General features: G+C 39.5%; 2 protein-coding genes across 2 annotated transcripts in view; both read left to right on the top strand.

Annotated features, from left to right (window-relative positions):
* The window catches only part of LOC144662485 (A disintegrin and metalloproteinase with thrombospondin motifs 6-like), a 13,352-nt gene extending 3,810 nt beyond the window's left edge, over positions 1-9,542 (top strand). The window contains exons 6-23 of the mRNA XM_078523297.1: positions 175-301; positions 508-647; positions 1,145-1,231; positions 1,642-1,754; positions 2,182-2,198; positions 2,300-2,402; positions 2,862-3,002; positions 3,801-3,963; positions 4,394-4,489; positions 4,700-4,806; positions 5,088-5,142; positions 5,705-5,792; positions 6,029-6,144; positions 6,576-6,699; positions 7,324-7,413; positions 7,496-7,665; positions 8,205-8,352; positions 8,831-9,542. Coding sequence (XP_078379423.1) covers positions 175-301; positions 508-647; positions 1,145-1,231; positions 1,642-1,754; positions 2,182-2,198; positions 2,300-2,402; positions 2,862-3,002; positions 3,801-3,963; positions 4,394-4,489; positions 4,700-4,806; positions 5,088-5,142; positions 5,705-5,792; positions 6,029-6,144; positions 6,576-6,699; positions 7,324-7,413; positions 7,496-7,665; positions 8,205-8,352; positions 8,831-8,961 — 2,016 coding nt within the window. The 3' untranslated portion in view covers positions 8,962-9,542. The remainder of the gene's footprint in view (positions 1-174; positions 302-507; positions 648-1,144; positions 1,232-1,641; positions 1,755-2,181; positions 2,199-2,299; positions 2,403-2,861; positions 3,003-3,800; positions 3,964-4,393; positions 4,490-4,699; positions 4,807-5,087; positions 5,143-5,704; positions 5,793-6,028; positions 6,145-6,575; positions 6,700-7,323; positions 7,414-7,495; positions 7,666-8,204; positions 8,353-8,830) is intronic.
* An 804-nt stretch (positions 9,543-10,346) lies between these two features.
* LOC144662513 (alpha-1D adrenergic receptor-like) lies at positions 10,347-12,162 on the top strand. Its single transcript, XM_078523327.1, has 2 exons — positions 10,347-11,705; positions 11,838-12,162. The coding sequence occupies exon 1, from the start codon at positions 10,680-10,682 to the stop codon at positions 11,697-11,699; it is 1,020 nt and encodes a 339-aa protein (XP_078379453.1). The 5' UTR covers positions 10,347-10,679; the 3' UTR covers positions 11,700-11,705; positions 11,838-12,162.
* The last annotated feature ends 1,226 nt before the right edge of the window (positions 12,163-13,388 follow it).

Here is a 13,388-nt window from a genome sequence, read left to right as displayed (position 1 = left end):
GCGTTGTTTGTTTAAGTCTATTCCAAGAGCTAACGCGATGTAATGTAACACATGATATTAAATTCAGTTATTTATTTTTATGAATTTTTTCTCTAGGCATACTTTTACAGGGCGATATTTACTTTATAACAAAAAGTATATATATGTATATATATATATTTCCCATTTCATTAGACTGGCATGATACAGACGTCACGTGGTACGTTGTTCATTCAGCCTCTCCCCGCGCACCTGGCTAAACACGTGACCAACAACGGAAAAATGACGTCACATCTTCTATTCAAGAGTTCTGCAGTGAAAGGTGCGTCAGTATAGCTCGTGAAAATTGTCAAATCGTTCATTTACTTGTGTATAAACACATTGGATTTGAAAGCGGCTTTGTAGATAGACAATTTGATCGGGACAAAATAACAGCCATGGACAAGGGCCTATCCGATTTTTTGTAATTCTTTAAGATCATATTCAAGATTTTCACGCTAATAAAAATAATTGCAATATTTTCCTCAGCGTCGCAGAGGCGGCACAGGCGATCCTTGGATAGTGGTGTTGAAAAATATCTGAAGGCTGCATTGGTGGTTCCGGCAAGTATGGAGAAAAAATATGGCAAAGAGAAGACAGTACAGAGACTACTAGTCATGGCTAATATTGTGAGTAGGCTAGTCAAAGGGGTGTATTTATTGGGGGCTTTGGAGGTGACTAACTTATGACACTTTCGGAAATATTCCGTGAAGTCGCGGATTAACATAAAGCAGAGGTACCCTGGGTGCTAGTGGCTTTTCTTGTTTGGTTTGGTTTCGTGTCCCGCGAGGAAAGCGGGTCACAAGCAGGCCGATCCCGAAATATTCCTCGGTGCGCGAGAATGAAAACCTCTGGTACCTTGTGTAAAACAGAGGTCAAAACGTGTTAATGTAAACCTTCTTCGACAATGGATAATGAATAAAATTTGCACAAATGTGTGCTGCACATTGAAATGCTCTGTTCGCTTACATGTGCATTAAATTCATGTTAAATTGGTTTAAGTTTTGCACAACGCGAGCGGCAAATTAATTCGGACCAGCAATATCAAGTTAAGCAAACACGTATGTGTGAAACTTAGGCAATGACTTAAAAAACTTTTCCATTCTAATATAGCGATGTTTTTCAGGTTGCAGGTCTGTTTCAAGATGAATCCATCGGAGCCACCAAAATAAAATACAGCGTCAGCAAGATTTATGTCGTACGGCCTGACAAGGTTAGGAAACGCAAATATGACATCTGGGAAACGTTCAAAGTGCTACACAGAAGGGAGCTTCTATTTCACCGAGAAATTAAGCCATACTTTACAAAGTTATACAGTTACTCATCTACATACTGTACGCACATATACAGGGTGGAAAGTGCAGTTTCCACAATGGTTTCTACATGAGTGTGCAATTATCCATGAGCGTACAATTTCAGGGACCGCGGAGCATTGGGGGGGGGGGGGTTGGGCTGGGCTGGGGGCTTAGCCCCCCCAATATTTCCGAAAAAATAAAGACTTTCTAAGAGAGTTTCTAAAGCCCCCCCCCCCACTTTAGGTCACTAGTCAGCCCCCCCCCTTCCCCCCAATAAGAAAAATGCTCCGCGGTCCCTGAATTACTGTATACCCATTCTATTTTTCAGTTGAATATCGGACTTACAGATTCCAACCAGGTGAAGCTTGTGAAGATGATCAGATGGGCTGCGGGACAGAAAAGAAATCAACGTGATTTTGACGCTTTCACTTTCATCTCAGAGTAATTAAAATTTTTCCCGTCTTATTTGTTAGTGCTGTAGTGTTTAGTTTACACTACCCGTGGTCGTGAGAGTTGAGAGAGATTTTGGAGACTTCAACAGCGAGTTTTAGTCATAAAATCCATAGAGAGCATTCTATCCAATACGAAATATCTGTTTTAAACTTCGTCTGGCAGTTTAACGGCGAGGTATTATGAGATTCCCTTTGAAAAAGAAGAACTAAAAAGTGTGACATAACACTGAACCTGGCGTGACCTAACCTGGAAACTAATAGCCTAACGTGACGTATGCTAGCGTGACTTACCCTAGCATGAACTAACCTAGCGTGACGTACGTGACCTAGCCCTTTCATTAAAGCAAAAAAAAAACCTGTTGTTTCACAGGCTACATGATAAATAACTATTTATTTTTTCTCTTTTCCTTTATTAGCGGACCTGACACAGGTGGTAAGTTAAGCTGTTAAAAGACTCTGGTTTTGTGTGATTATATATATAGTTATCAGCTGCTTGTGATGATGTTTACCTGACTTGGAGATTGTTTCATGCAGGGAAGAGCAGTGCATTTACTATGTGCCGTGGGGAGTCTGGGTCGGCGGTTACCGATGTTGGACTTGAAACCGCCTGGTTCATCGCGCATGAGATTGGGCACAAGTAAGTAACACGGTTCGTCCCTCCCCTCCCCTATTCAATGTTGAGCGAAAAAAGACCATACAAACACAAGATTGTAAAGTGAGGGACCAACATTGATAGGGAGGGGTGACGGGGGGGATCCTACAGCAGTACAGGGATGGGGATTGCTAAATTGAATTCGAAACTCTCTCTAATCAGGCATGTTTTTACAACCTTTCCAACTCTATTTGTCTGGGGTTGTAGTTTACTGAACATTTTATAGCAAAGAACACATGATTTGGAACATTGACTGAAATATCCTGGTTAATGAACATCACATACGCTAATTCATTTATTTAGCTGCCACGCGATAGGCCTACTTGCTTTCCTTTCATGACGATGCCAGAATACACCAATGTTCCCAGAGCCCTTTTCTACCTTGCGGTTAGGTCTGGAGTTGAATACTTACAATTTAATTTTGTGGTTGTGATCCGAGTGTAGCATGGGATTGCCTCATGACGGTGGTAGAGCTGACTGTCCAAACAACAAGTACATCATGGCTTCAAAGAAACCAACTGGTCCATCCAGCTACCTGTGGTCGCCTTGTAGCCGAGAAAAAATCCAAGAATTTTTGAACACAGGGTAAGTACATGGAGTTTTGCATTCAGACTGCTGTCTAAAACCGAACATGCTTGGTTAAGATACACAGCTGAACGCTGTAAAGTAACCCAAGAATTTCCTTCTAAGCGTTCCTGAGGCTCCCCCAGGGGTTTCAGGGAACAAGGGAACATGACTATTAACTTTTTGGGAACATGGGAACAAAAGGAAAATAAAACTGGGAATACGGGAACAAAAGCAAATGTTTTAGGAACAGGGAACTCCAAAATCGAAGAAATACTTTTAGAGAACACAGGAACACAAGGAACATTTTGTTGGGAACAAGGGAACATGGACCCCTCCCTCTCTTCCCGGGAGGCCCCCGTTTCTCTACTTTCCAAGTTCTATTATCAGTGCTGCGTGGCATTACATTGCATAATTCGCAAGTGTACCCTGAGTTCACCAGGCTACTGCCAAAGCAGCTGTACATATTCTTAAGGAGCTTTCTGAGTGTACAGTTCAGGCACAATGCACGAACCAGAATTGTAATAACAAAAATTGCAGTCAGTCAGTAAGAAGAAGAAATATTTAGTGTTTGGTGCCGAAGGGATTAGTGAGAAAGATGTTCCGAACTAGGAACAACTAGCACTTAAAACTTCTGTTTCAGGAAAAGGTTCATTTTCTTACAAGGGTATAAAGACCCGTTGTTCATTTATCACGTCTAGGACTTTTTAATGAACTGCCAAAATTCTCAAGTTTAGGATGAGGTGTTTTATGATCATATTCTCTCAATTAGTTCCCTTCTAGCGCATGACGTCATTATCGATGTCTTCTCCCGTTTAGGAACCGCTCATGGTGTCTCAATGACGCTCCTTCCACAGCTCATGCCCCAACCCTCCCCCCAGAGGACAGAGACAAACTACCAGGCGAGATCATTGACGGTGACCAACAGTGTAGAGATGCTATTGGTGAAAATTTCAAACACTCCACGAGAGAAAGTCTCAGGGTATTTATTAACTGAACAACTATGATTTACACATATAATCCCGGTAAACGAGTCTCGCTGTAGCTCGTGCGTTGGACTTTTTTTTCGTTGTCCCACGTTCGTGACAATTGAATTTTCATCTTTTTTCATCTATGTTTTATTTGGCGTTGTCCAATTTATGGCATCCACTCGGGTTTTTTTGGCTGGTAGTTGGCGAGGAGTATTAAAAGCTCCAGATACGTATATGCTTTAAACAAGATATCTTTAACTTGATTTAGCGTACTAGGCTAAGATTGGAAACATACATTATGTTATAGGTCGAAGATGACCGCTACGGGTAGTATATCTTTCTAGCTTTGGGATATTGGCCAAATGAATGTAGACTCCCTTTCAGTTTCATTCCGAAGTTGTTTTACAATCTTTTGACATTTTGACTCTATGACCATAACAGCAAGACTGTGCAACACTTTGGTGCGAGGATGGTAGTGGAATTGTTCTTTCTGCTGAATCACGAGTTGCTGATGGGACGGAGTGTGGAGTTAGCAAGGTGAGGCAGTGTTAATGGTATATCAAGTAACGTGTCAACAAAACAGTAGTCGCTCTAGACGTGGAGGGAGCTTAACGTGTTTGATGGAGAGCTTCAAACAGACAGCAATAAAAAAACACATCTTCATGATCTTTTCTTTAGGATCAACCAGGGAAATCCAAGATCTTTTATAATACGATTTTCTTATTGCTATTTTTCTCAATTTTTTAGTGGTGCATCAACGGATCCTGCGTGTCTCATGAAAAATGGTCACCTTGCTCTCGGAGCTGTGGTGGAGGAGTACAGTACAAAAACAAACCATGTGACCCAACTACCAGGTAGATTATAATTGAGATTTTTGTGCTTGGGGTTGTTGTAAAAGTAGTAAAAGAGAGACATATCAGAACACCAAACGAAAAACACGTAACCGGTAGTGAGGGCGGGAAAACATGTGACCGGCGGTAAGCGCGAAAACATTTAACCGGTAGTTAACGCGGGAAAACAATAATTAAATTAAAACAAATAATAATAATAATAATAATAATAATAATAATAATAATAATAATAATAATAATACTAATAATATATTTATTGTTCATTGATTATTGATCATCCACAGATTGCAAGGCTCGTGTAGTGGAACTACTCGGGAGTGGAGAATTTGCTCTCGCCAAGTTAGTCAGGAATCTTGTTAGTTATATGATTCATAATAAAACTGAAAATACTGGAACCAGTATTGCGATCGGTATAGGGCATTTATGAAATGAATTTTCGGTGACTTTACTGATGAAGGTGAACAGTAAAGTTACCGAAAATTTAGGTTGTAAAAAACAGATCGGCTTCAGTAAAAAACCATTTCATTTCATATATGATTCAGGCTTAATCGAAAAAGAGTCTTAATCATTTCATGCAATGTCCGGACAATGAATCCCATTATATGGAGAATCATAGAAATTGCAGATTTTCCTCCGACTGAGTAATGCTTTCATCATCATCATCATTTAAACATTCACGGGATCACGTTTATTTATAAATGATGGTTTTCAAGTGAGCCATGGGCTCTAAAACTACCTGTAAATTTTTACTACAAAAATTACTTAAAACTAAATTATTACTATAATCCTAGAATTAGACCTACTAACAAGTGAAAAATTTGTTTTCGTATGGAAATAGTTGGCCCTTTCTATTATTCATTTAAGAATAAAAAGTGTCAATCAACTGTGTTATCCTTTACAGCCATGTCCAAGAAAGAGCCGCGTGTCTCATCGAGACCTGCAGTGCAGACAGAGGAAGGCTGGTAACAAGGGAATGATATTTCAATCGGGTGAGAATCATCCATTCATCTTAATTCAAGTATTTGAAAATTATATGCTTTATGAAAAAAACATTTCAACAACAACGCGGAAGTGGTCTGTGCACACGAGAAAGAAGCCCTTTAACCTTTCAGTTTCTCCTAAATCTGCTTAGCTCCCTGAAATTCTGCTTACCCTCTTTCGTTTTACAGGGCGTAGCTACACTACCTTTGTTTGTTTGTTGGTTAATTTGTTTATTTTCTTCAAGATCCCTGTAGACTGTACTGCGGTTCTGGACGAAAGTGGCGAAAGTCTAATCACGTTGATGACGGAACTAGGTGCTCAAGATATGGATTGAATGTCTGTATTCAAGGTCGTTGTCAGGTAAAACCCGACGACTATTTACTTATAAGTTTTACGTTGGTTGCCCCTAAGCCAACGGCATCAAGATCGTCCCAAACATACATCTTGGTAAATTTTTTTGGCAGGTATCCTCGCATGAATATTTCTCGACATTTTCGTAGGCGTTGTCTCGGGCGTCGCCGTCGAGATTGTTTAAGTGACTAACTGTTACACTTGTAAAATCCACTTTGCTTCCCCTTATCAGAGTGTAGAGTTTTCATTTTTAGCCAGTCACTGAGGTTTTAAATTGCAACGAACCTGTTTTCCGCTCTCACTGTCTGATTCAAATTTCCCTGTTGCTTTGAAAATGTGATAATTTTGATCACGAATTTCCTTAGAAAGCTCTCTATACTATATACTTTAGGAAACAGTTCAATGCTTTTTTAAACTTGAATGTGTTCAATTTATTTCAGCCGGTGGGTTGCGACCATGAACTGGGGTCTGGTGCGAGGTTTGACAGATGCCGAGTGTGTAACGGAAATGGGACTACATGTGCGCGCGTGACAGGAAACTTTACTGAACAGTGGGATAAACTCGGTGAGTCTTACATGACGCAGCATGGCATCTGTATGTCAAGTTTATGTCAAGCAGTGCATGAAAACGCACGGTGCAAGTCTCTTTGTACATAACTGTGGGTAATAACGATAAAATTTAATTGTTAGGTCGTGAATAAGAGACTGCGGACACGTTCGACTTTAGCAAAAATGGTTGGCATTCATTTCTGTTGTTTGGCCAGGTTCCTTTAAACGCTGATGGTGACACTTGAAAATATATCAGAAGTGAATAATTATGTGGAATAATATGCTTCAATAAGAAGTTTCAGTGTTTTTGGTTAAAAGTCTGCAGATTTGTGACTCATTCAAATTATAGAGATTTGTATGGGAAAAGCCATCCTGGCCTGCCTATCCTCGTTTTCATGTTTTTGGCCATATTAATGTTCCTTATGTTTATCCCATTAGATAATTGTATAGCCTTTAAACTTCATACACTGATTTACTTTGACTTAATCTTAATGTTAAAGTAATTTAATTTTGTTGACAAATGATTCCTCTGGAAGCTGAAAATTCACGGCAGCCATGTTTGCATTGGGTCTATGCAGATCATAATTGTGAATATTTCATGAATTATGACTGGTTGTTTTTCCTTTGCTGTCTTTTTTAGGTCCAGCAAATGCACGCCTTATTGTGGAGATACCTACAGGAACTTTAAATGCAAGATTCAAAGAAATGGAAGCCACGACCAATAGAATCGGTCAGTATGTCTTCCACAAACTGAAAGCAGAATTTTTAGTCACAGATATTATTAACAGATGCACGCATTGTTTTTTTCACAGGTCTTCAGAATGCTGCTGGTCGGTACTTATCAACTGGAAAGGGTCGCACAAGTCGTAAGGGGAAAACATTTTACGTTGCAGGCTCGAAGATTTCTCGCTATCAACCAAGATCTTCCTCTGCAGACGCCCTCTTCATAGTGGGTCCCACGACTGCCCCCCTCAGGGTGGTGGTAAGTGGGTTCCATTGTAATAAAATCAAAATATTTCTTGACATAATCTAGCAGTTAAGGCCAGAATTAAGTTGTTACTTGTCAATCAAACAGTCATGCGATAAACGACTTATCTTTCAATCAGTCATGCGAAATATGACTTATCTTCCGCCTGGAGGATTACACTTACGTTTGACCGTCGAGTGCACAGATCACAGAAACAAATATCGTCTTGGTCAACTCCTCATGCATATTTAGCAGCATTTGAAGACTTTCTAATTCTTACCAATTCTTGGCTCCCAATGAGTGGCTTCATAGTTCGGTTAATAGAGCATCACACTATCATCATGGAGGTCACGGGTTCAGTCGAATCCCGTTGAAGCCCTGATTTTTTTCAGGCTTCGTAGATTAGTGGGCTTACGGTGAAGATCGTTTTAGTGCTTGTAGTTTTAGTATCGGACTTTTAAAAACCACTAATAAAAACGTATTTTATCAGCAGCAGACCTTACGCTTGTAGTAACAGTAATGGAACTCAGAATTCGATTGCTGCTTTTTTTCAGTTGATAAGAACTGGTCGTCAAAGTACAAAGGGTGTCCGTTATCAATATTTCAGGCCACTGTTTGCCAATGAGACCGCTGATAATGCCAGCGCATCATTTGAGTGGAAATTCGCTGACTGGTCTGCATGCTCAGCTTCTTGTTCTTCAGGTTAGTCAGTGAGGAATAAGTTCTCGACCATATTGTCTACTTTGCCTTTAGCAATGCAGCGGCAGCAGCAGCAGCAATAGTAGCAGCAGCGTTTAAAAAAGCCCATCGTCACCTGGCGACGTTTGTTCAAAGGGTGGATAACGCCATCCACCGGATAAATCTATATTCAGTCAATATCGTTGGGCTTGTAATTATTTATCCACTTTATAGCGTCACACAGTTCGAAAAAGTGGACTCTCGCACTGAGAGTATCTGGTTTTCATTTTTGCGCGCGTTTCTAACTGACGCGTACTGCCTCGTTTCCACTTTCGCACGCTTTTGTAACTGACGTATCATGCCTCGCTTTCAATTTCGCGCGCTATTCTAACCAAAAAAGTTTAGATGCAGCCTCGTTTTATTATTTTTAACTTAACTTGACTCTGTCTGTTTTTTGGTTGTTATAGTAGTTATTTTCTTTATAAATTACTTTGTTTGACAGGCTTCCAGACACGAGATGTATGGTGCGTGAGATCAGATGACGAAACCCCAGCCAGCTTCAGCGCATGTGCAGCTCAGAAAATGCTCGCAAAAAAGAGAAGCTGCAATACGAAGCCGTGTGCACCAGAATAGGTCACGTGACGACGCTCCTGTTTTCTCCTTCCAGTTCCTTGCAGCTGTCGAAAGTTAATTATTTTCAACATTTGTGTACTTGTCTGCGAAAATTTAACTCATTATTCAATAGGAGAAATTTGTTGAAACGGTGGGAGAAGTTTGTATTTTAAAATTAATTAAAACTTACTAGAAAGATAACCGCAATATTGAAAATCTAAAAAGCAGAAATTACGGAGCTGAAATATGTACATGTTGTTTCAAATACTAGACATTTCTGCTTTTCAAAAACGACTAAAAAAATCCATAAAATATTCATAAAAAAACTAAACGCTTTTGCCTATTTAATAATCTTCAGTGTGTGGGGTGATTAAATTTTCGAAAACGTTCATTGTTTTGTAAACTTTTTTAATTGTCTTTTTCAGCTCTTCTTAAATCTGTTGTTACGATTCTCAATTGTCCAAAGAAATTAGTTCTATAATTTTTTTTTACCCATTTCATCAGTTATGGGAGAAATTTGCTAAAAGAAAACTGCATTTGATGTAAGGGAAGGGCTTCTGTCAGGAATCATTACCGGTTTTTGATTAAACGCTTGCAAAGGTTATTTGTCTCAGCTTGTCTAATACTCGATTTCTCAAATAAATGTATTAGAAATACAACGAGAAATTTTAAACACAGCTTGACTTTACATCTTCACTGCATGAACACTTTAACGTATTTATACGTCGGAAGGAAGCGTAACTGTGACGGATGTGTGTGGTTGGGTATGTTCATCCAAACGTTACGATAAGGCGCATATATCGGTAATTATGCGATAGGGTGCGTACGTTCCAGTCGGCTAGAAAATCAATTTGGAAATGAAGATTTAAAGATTAATCAGCCGATTTAACGAGAAATGGCGCCACAACGTCAGGGAGCCTGTTATGTTCCTTGAGAAAATCAGCAATTAAGACAGATTTCTATTATTTTTCACAACGTGAAATGGAAAATCCCTCTGGAGGAGATAACGTATTGAAGTTTAGATAAAGGGTTGTGCCACAACACACGCAAAATGTTGATCTTTTTCCAGACCACTTTTCTGTTCAGAAAGCCACGTTGCGGGCAGCGAATCTTTTTTCATGGTTGTCACAATGGTCATTTTTCTGACATAAAACAAGTTCAAATTGATGGAAAACTCAAAATAATAATCTTGTAAGGTAGAAATGCACACAACTGGAGTAATAATAAACCCAAAAATAAACCAAAACTGGTTTAATATCCACTCGTTGGTAGTTCATGATATTTGGCAAAAAGTCGTGTTTGCCTTTTGACAGTTTAAATCAGGCTTAGGCGTTTTACCCTTAGAGTCCGAGAGGAGAGAACTTCAGCACAAAGAAGCCCCCCCCCCCCCCAAAAAAAAAAAAAAAAGAAAAACCATGTTCCTGACTGCAATACTCGCACATGAACACGCACCCAGTGGCTCAATATGTGGGCAGATATCCACCTCCTCCTCCCCCAAATGCAATCTTAAATGGCAGAAAATTTTCACTTGAATTATGATTTTGTACAAAGCGGTTTTATTACCCTGTAGGTTTTCAATACTTCTCTGCAGATGCTGCAATTATCCCACTGTGCAGTGTTGACGCACGAAACAAAAATTGGCGAACGCCCGCTGCCCCAACTCAGGCTAAAACTTAATTAATTTTTGAAGCTGATTTTTATTTGAAGAACGTGGTCGGCTGAAGTGATTTAATGAGGAAATGGCGTCTAACGCTTCCAACATTTCGTCAGCAAATTGCATGTTTCTGGATACAAATCAACGGCCTTTTAGATACATTTCCACAGCAAACGTAATTGCCTGTATTCTGAACGCGCTGTTTTCTCTTATTGCAACGTCTTCGAACGCTATTGTGTTAATATCATTCTGGAAAACACCGAGTCTTCAAACTCCACAAAATAGTCTTCTTGGCTGGATTGCCTTCTCTGATTTGCTAGTTGGCGCTGTTGTCCAACCTTTAGATGTTGCACAAAGAGTGATGGAGGAACTTGGAGACATTCAAATTTACTGCAGCGTTCGCCTGGCCAAAAACACACTAGCGTGGATAATATCAAGCGTATCTTTTTGTATACTCACAACTATAAGCGTGGAAAGACTCGTGGCTCTTTTAAAACCGCTCAAACATACTAAACTTATTACTCATCCTCGCATAATGCTCTTGGTGGCGTTTTACTGGGTATTTTGCACTAGTGTCAATTTAGCGCGATTTGCAGGGCTCCCGAACAAAGCGTTTTTCGGTATGGCTTCTTTTATAGTCTTCATAAACTTGACTATCAACGTTGTAAGTTATTTAAAGATTTTTAAGGTGATCAAGCTACATCAAAGACGAATCAACGACGAAGTGAATTTGAGCAATCGTCTTCACGGTCAAATGGCGGCTACAGAAATGAGGCGTTTTAAAACTTTTACTTTGACAGCGGTTTATATTGTAACACTAGTTATTTTGTTCTATGTTCCCTTTATCTGTTACCTTGTCGCTTATACCATACTGGGTTTCATCGGACCGGTCAAGTTAGCTTATATTTGCATAGAAACGTTGTCATATGTGAACTCTTCTGTAAACCCTTTTGTTTATAGCTATAGATTACGGAGTATTCGGCAAGCGATTTACAAAACTTTATCAAAGTCTTACTCTTTAAACAGAGGTACTTCCTACAATGGTGAAACAGCGCTGGTAAGCACGCAATCGGCACGAAATGTTGCCTTTAACACTCACCTGTGACTTGAGGTAAAGTAACTGACTCGTCCCCAGTCGTCTCTTGTGCGAAAATCTTCTCTTCCTTCCCATGATTCCCTCCGTGTTCAGTAGTCGACTCAAGACAGACTCAAAGACGACTGGGGACGAGTCAGGTAAAGTAAGGTAGAAAAGGCAGCAAAAGGCCGTCTTTGCCAAACCTTTGTCATACCTTTGAATGCGGCAAAGGCCGTGCATGATTTTGATCAGAGATAGTGCGCCTTTGACGTTTACATGGAAATCATTCGCCAAATTTCGTCTGGCGCTGCATCAAAATAAATCAAGTGAATACATTTTAAAAATTCTTTTCACGTGGACACTATTTATTCAACGGGAAAGCCAACACAAGGCTTCGTGACTTTCGGATAATTTCTGCTGCGAAACAGCATGGAACTCTTTAAAATTAAACGAAAACCTGCTTTTCTTTAAGGCTGAATACATCTCATTATTTTTCAACCCTTTTGGCTCTACAACGCCATTATTATTCATACAAATTCTTAGCCTGCGAGCTAGAGCCTGCTCGCAGGCTAAAAAATTCTGGAAAAACGATGTTAACATGGCCATGGAGCGACAGTTTTAAAAATCACATCATAGCCGACAGCTGAAGACGCTCGCAAACGCGAACCGTGTGACTATTTTTTGAGATCACGTGTTTAGAATCGAACTGCTTCGAATTCAAATTTCTAACAGCAGTTTTACCACTCTAGTGGTTTTGATAGTATCAGTGACGTAACAAAGTTACCATGAAATGTTACTTTGAATCGTGTCAAAGCTACATTTTAAAAATACTCGTGTAACAGTTATCCGGCCATGGGTCCATCACGTGTTTCATTAGTGGAATAAACTCAGCTGAGCCCGCCGTCAACGATGTTGCGGTTTGCTACGCAAAAGAGAAACTCATTTCAGTATTATCTTATTTATATATATATTATTATTTAATCATTTGTTACAGTTCAATGGTAATGTCAAAGAGAATAAAAAGATCATCTAGATATTTTGCAAAAAGACTCAAGTTCCCATTCTAGAATCCACATAAAACTTAACTACAACTGTAGTATTAATTAACAAATAAGACTACGAGCCAGAGTTTTCTGTAAGCGAATAGTCAACGAGGCGCCGCCGAGTTGAAAATCGCTCACAGAAAACGATGGCAAGCAGTCCAAAACCTTCAATTTTATGTATTACTTAAGGCAAAAATCACAAATGATTTGCCCTTTTAGAGCAACGAGAATGTGATCACATTCTTTAAGCGTATAGAAAACATGGGAGAACCAATCAGAGCTAATCAGATCCGCGGATCTGCAAACTCGAGGTTTCTATCGGCTGACAGTTAGCGAGGCGCGAAGCCCCTCGTTTACTATTAAAGTCAATAGAAACAGAGAGCGAGCCATCTAATTGTTTCCGCATAACCCAGTGGATGATCTATTAAACAAAGAATTAATCGCTAAAAATGATGTATTGAAGGTTTTGTTTGATAAAATAAAGAGAAAAACTGTGCACGCGCTCTGAGAGTCGTCTCTCGATCAACAGACGTCACCGGTGTAGCATCAGATCGCGCGTTTTGCCAGTAGACAACCACTGGGTTATGCTTATGTTAATTAGTAACAATAATTACAAATAAATGTAAATAAATTTCTTTAATAATATAAGAAGAAATAAAACTAATTAGTAGCCTCA

The sequence above is a fragment of the Oculina patagonica genome, chromosome 8 (genome assembly GCF_052425735.1).
Source record: "Oculina patagonica isolate OP01 chromosome 8, crgOcupat, whole genome shotgun sequence".
In the NCBI taxonomy this organism is placed as follows: domain Eukaryota; kingdom Metazoa; phylum Cnidaria; class Anthozoa; order Scleractinia; family Oculinidae; genus Oculina; species Oculina patagonica.
Note: the sequence above shows the minus strand (reverse complement) of the source record. Positions and strands in the feature narration are given on the sequence as shown.

What these genes read in the sequence shown, in the direction of transcription:
- LOC144662513 (XM_078523327.1), top strand. Translation starts at nt 10,680, where the DNA reads ATGGCGTCTAACGCTTCCAACATTTCGTCAGCAAATTGCATGTTTCTG.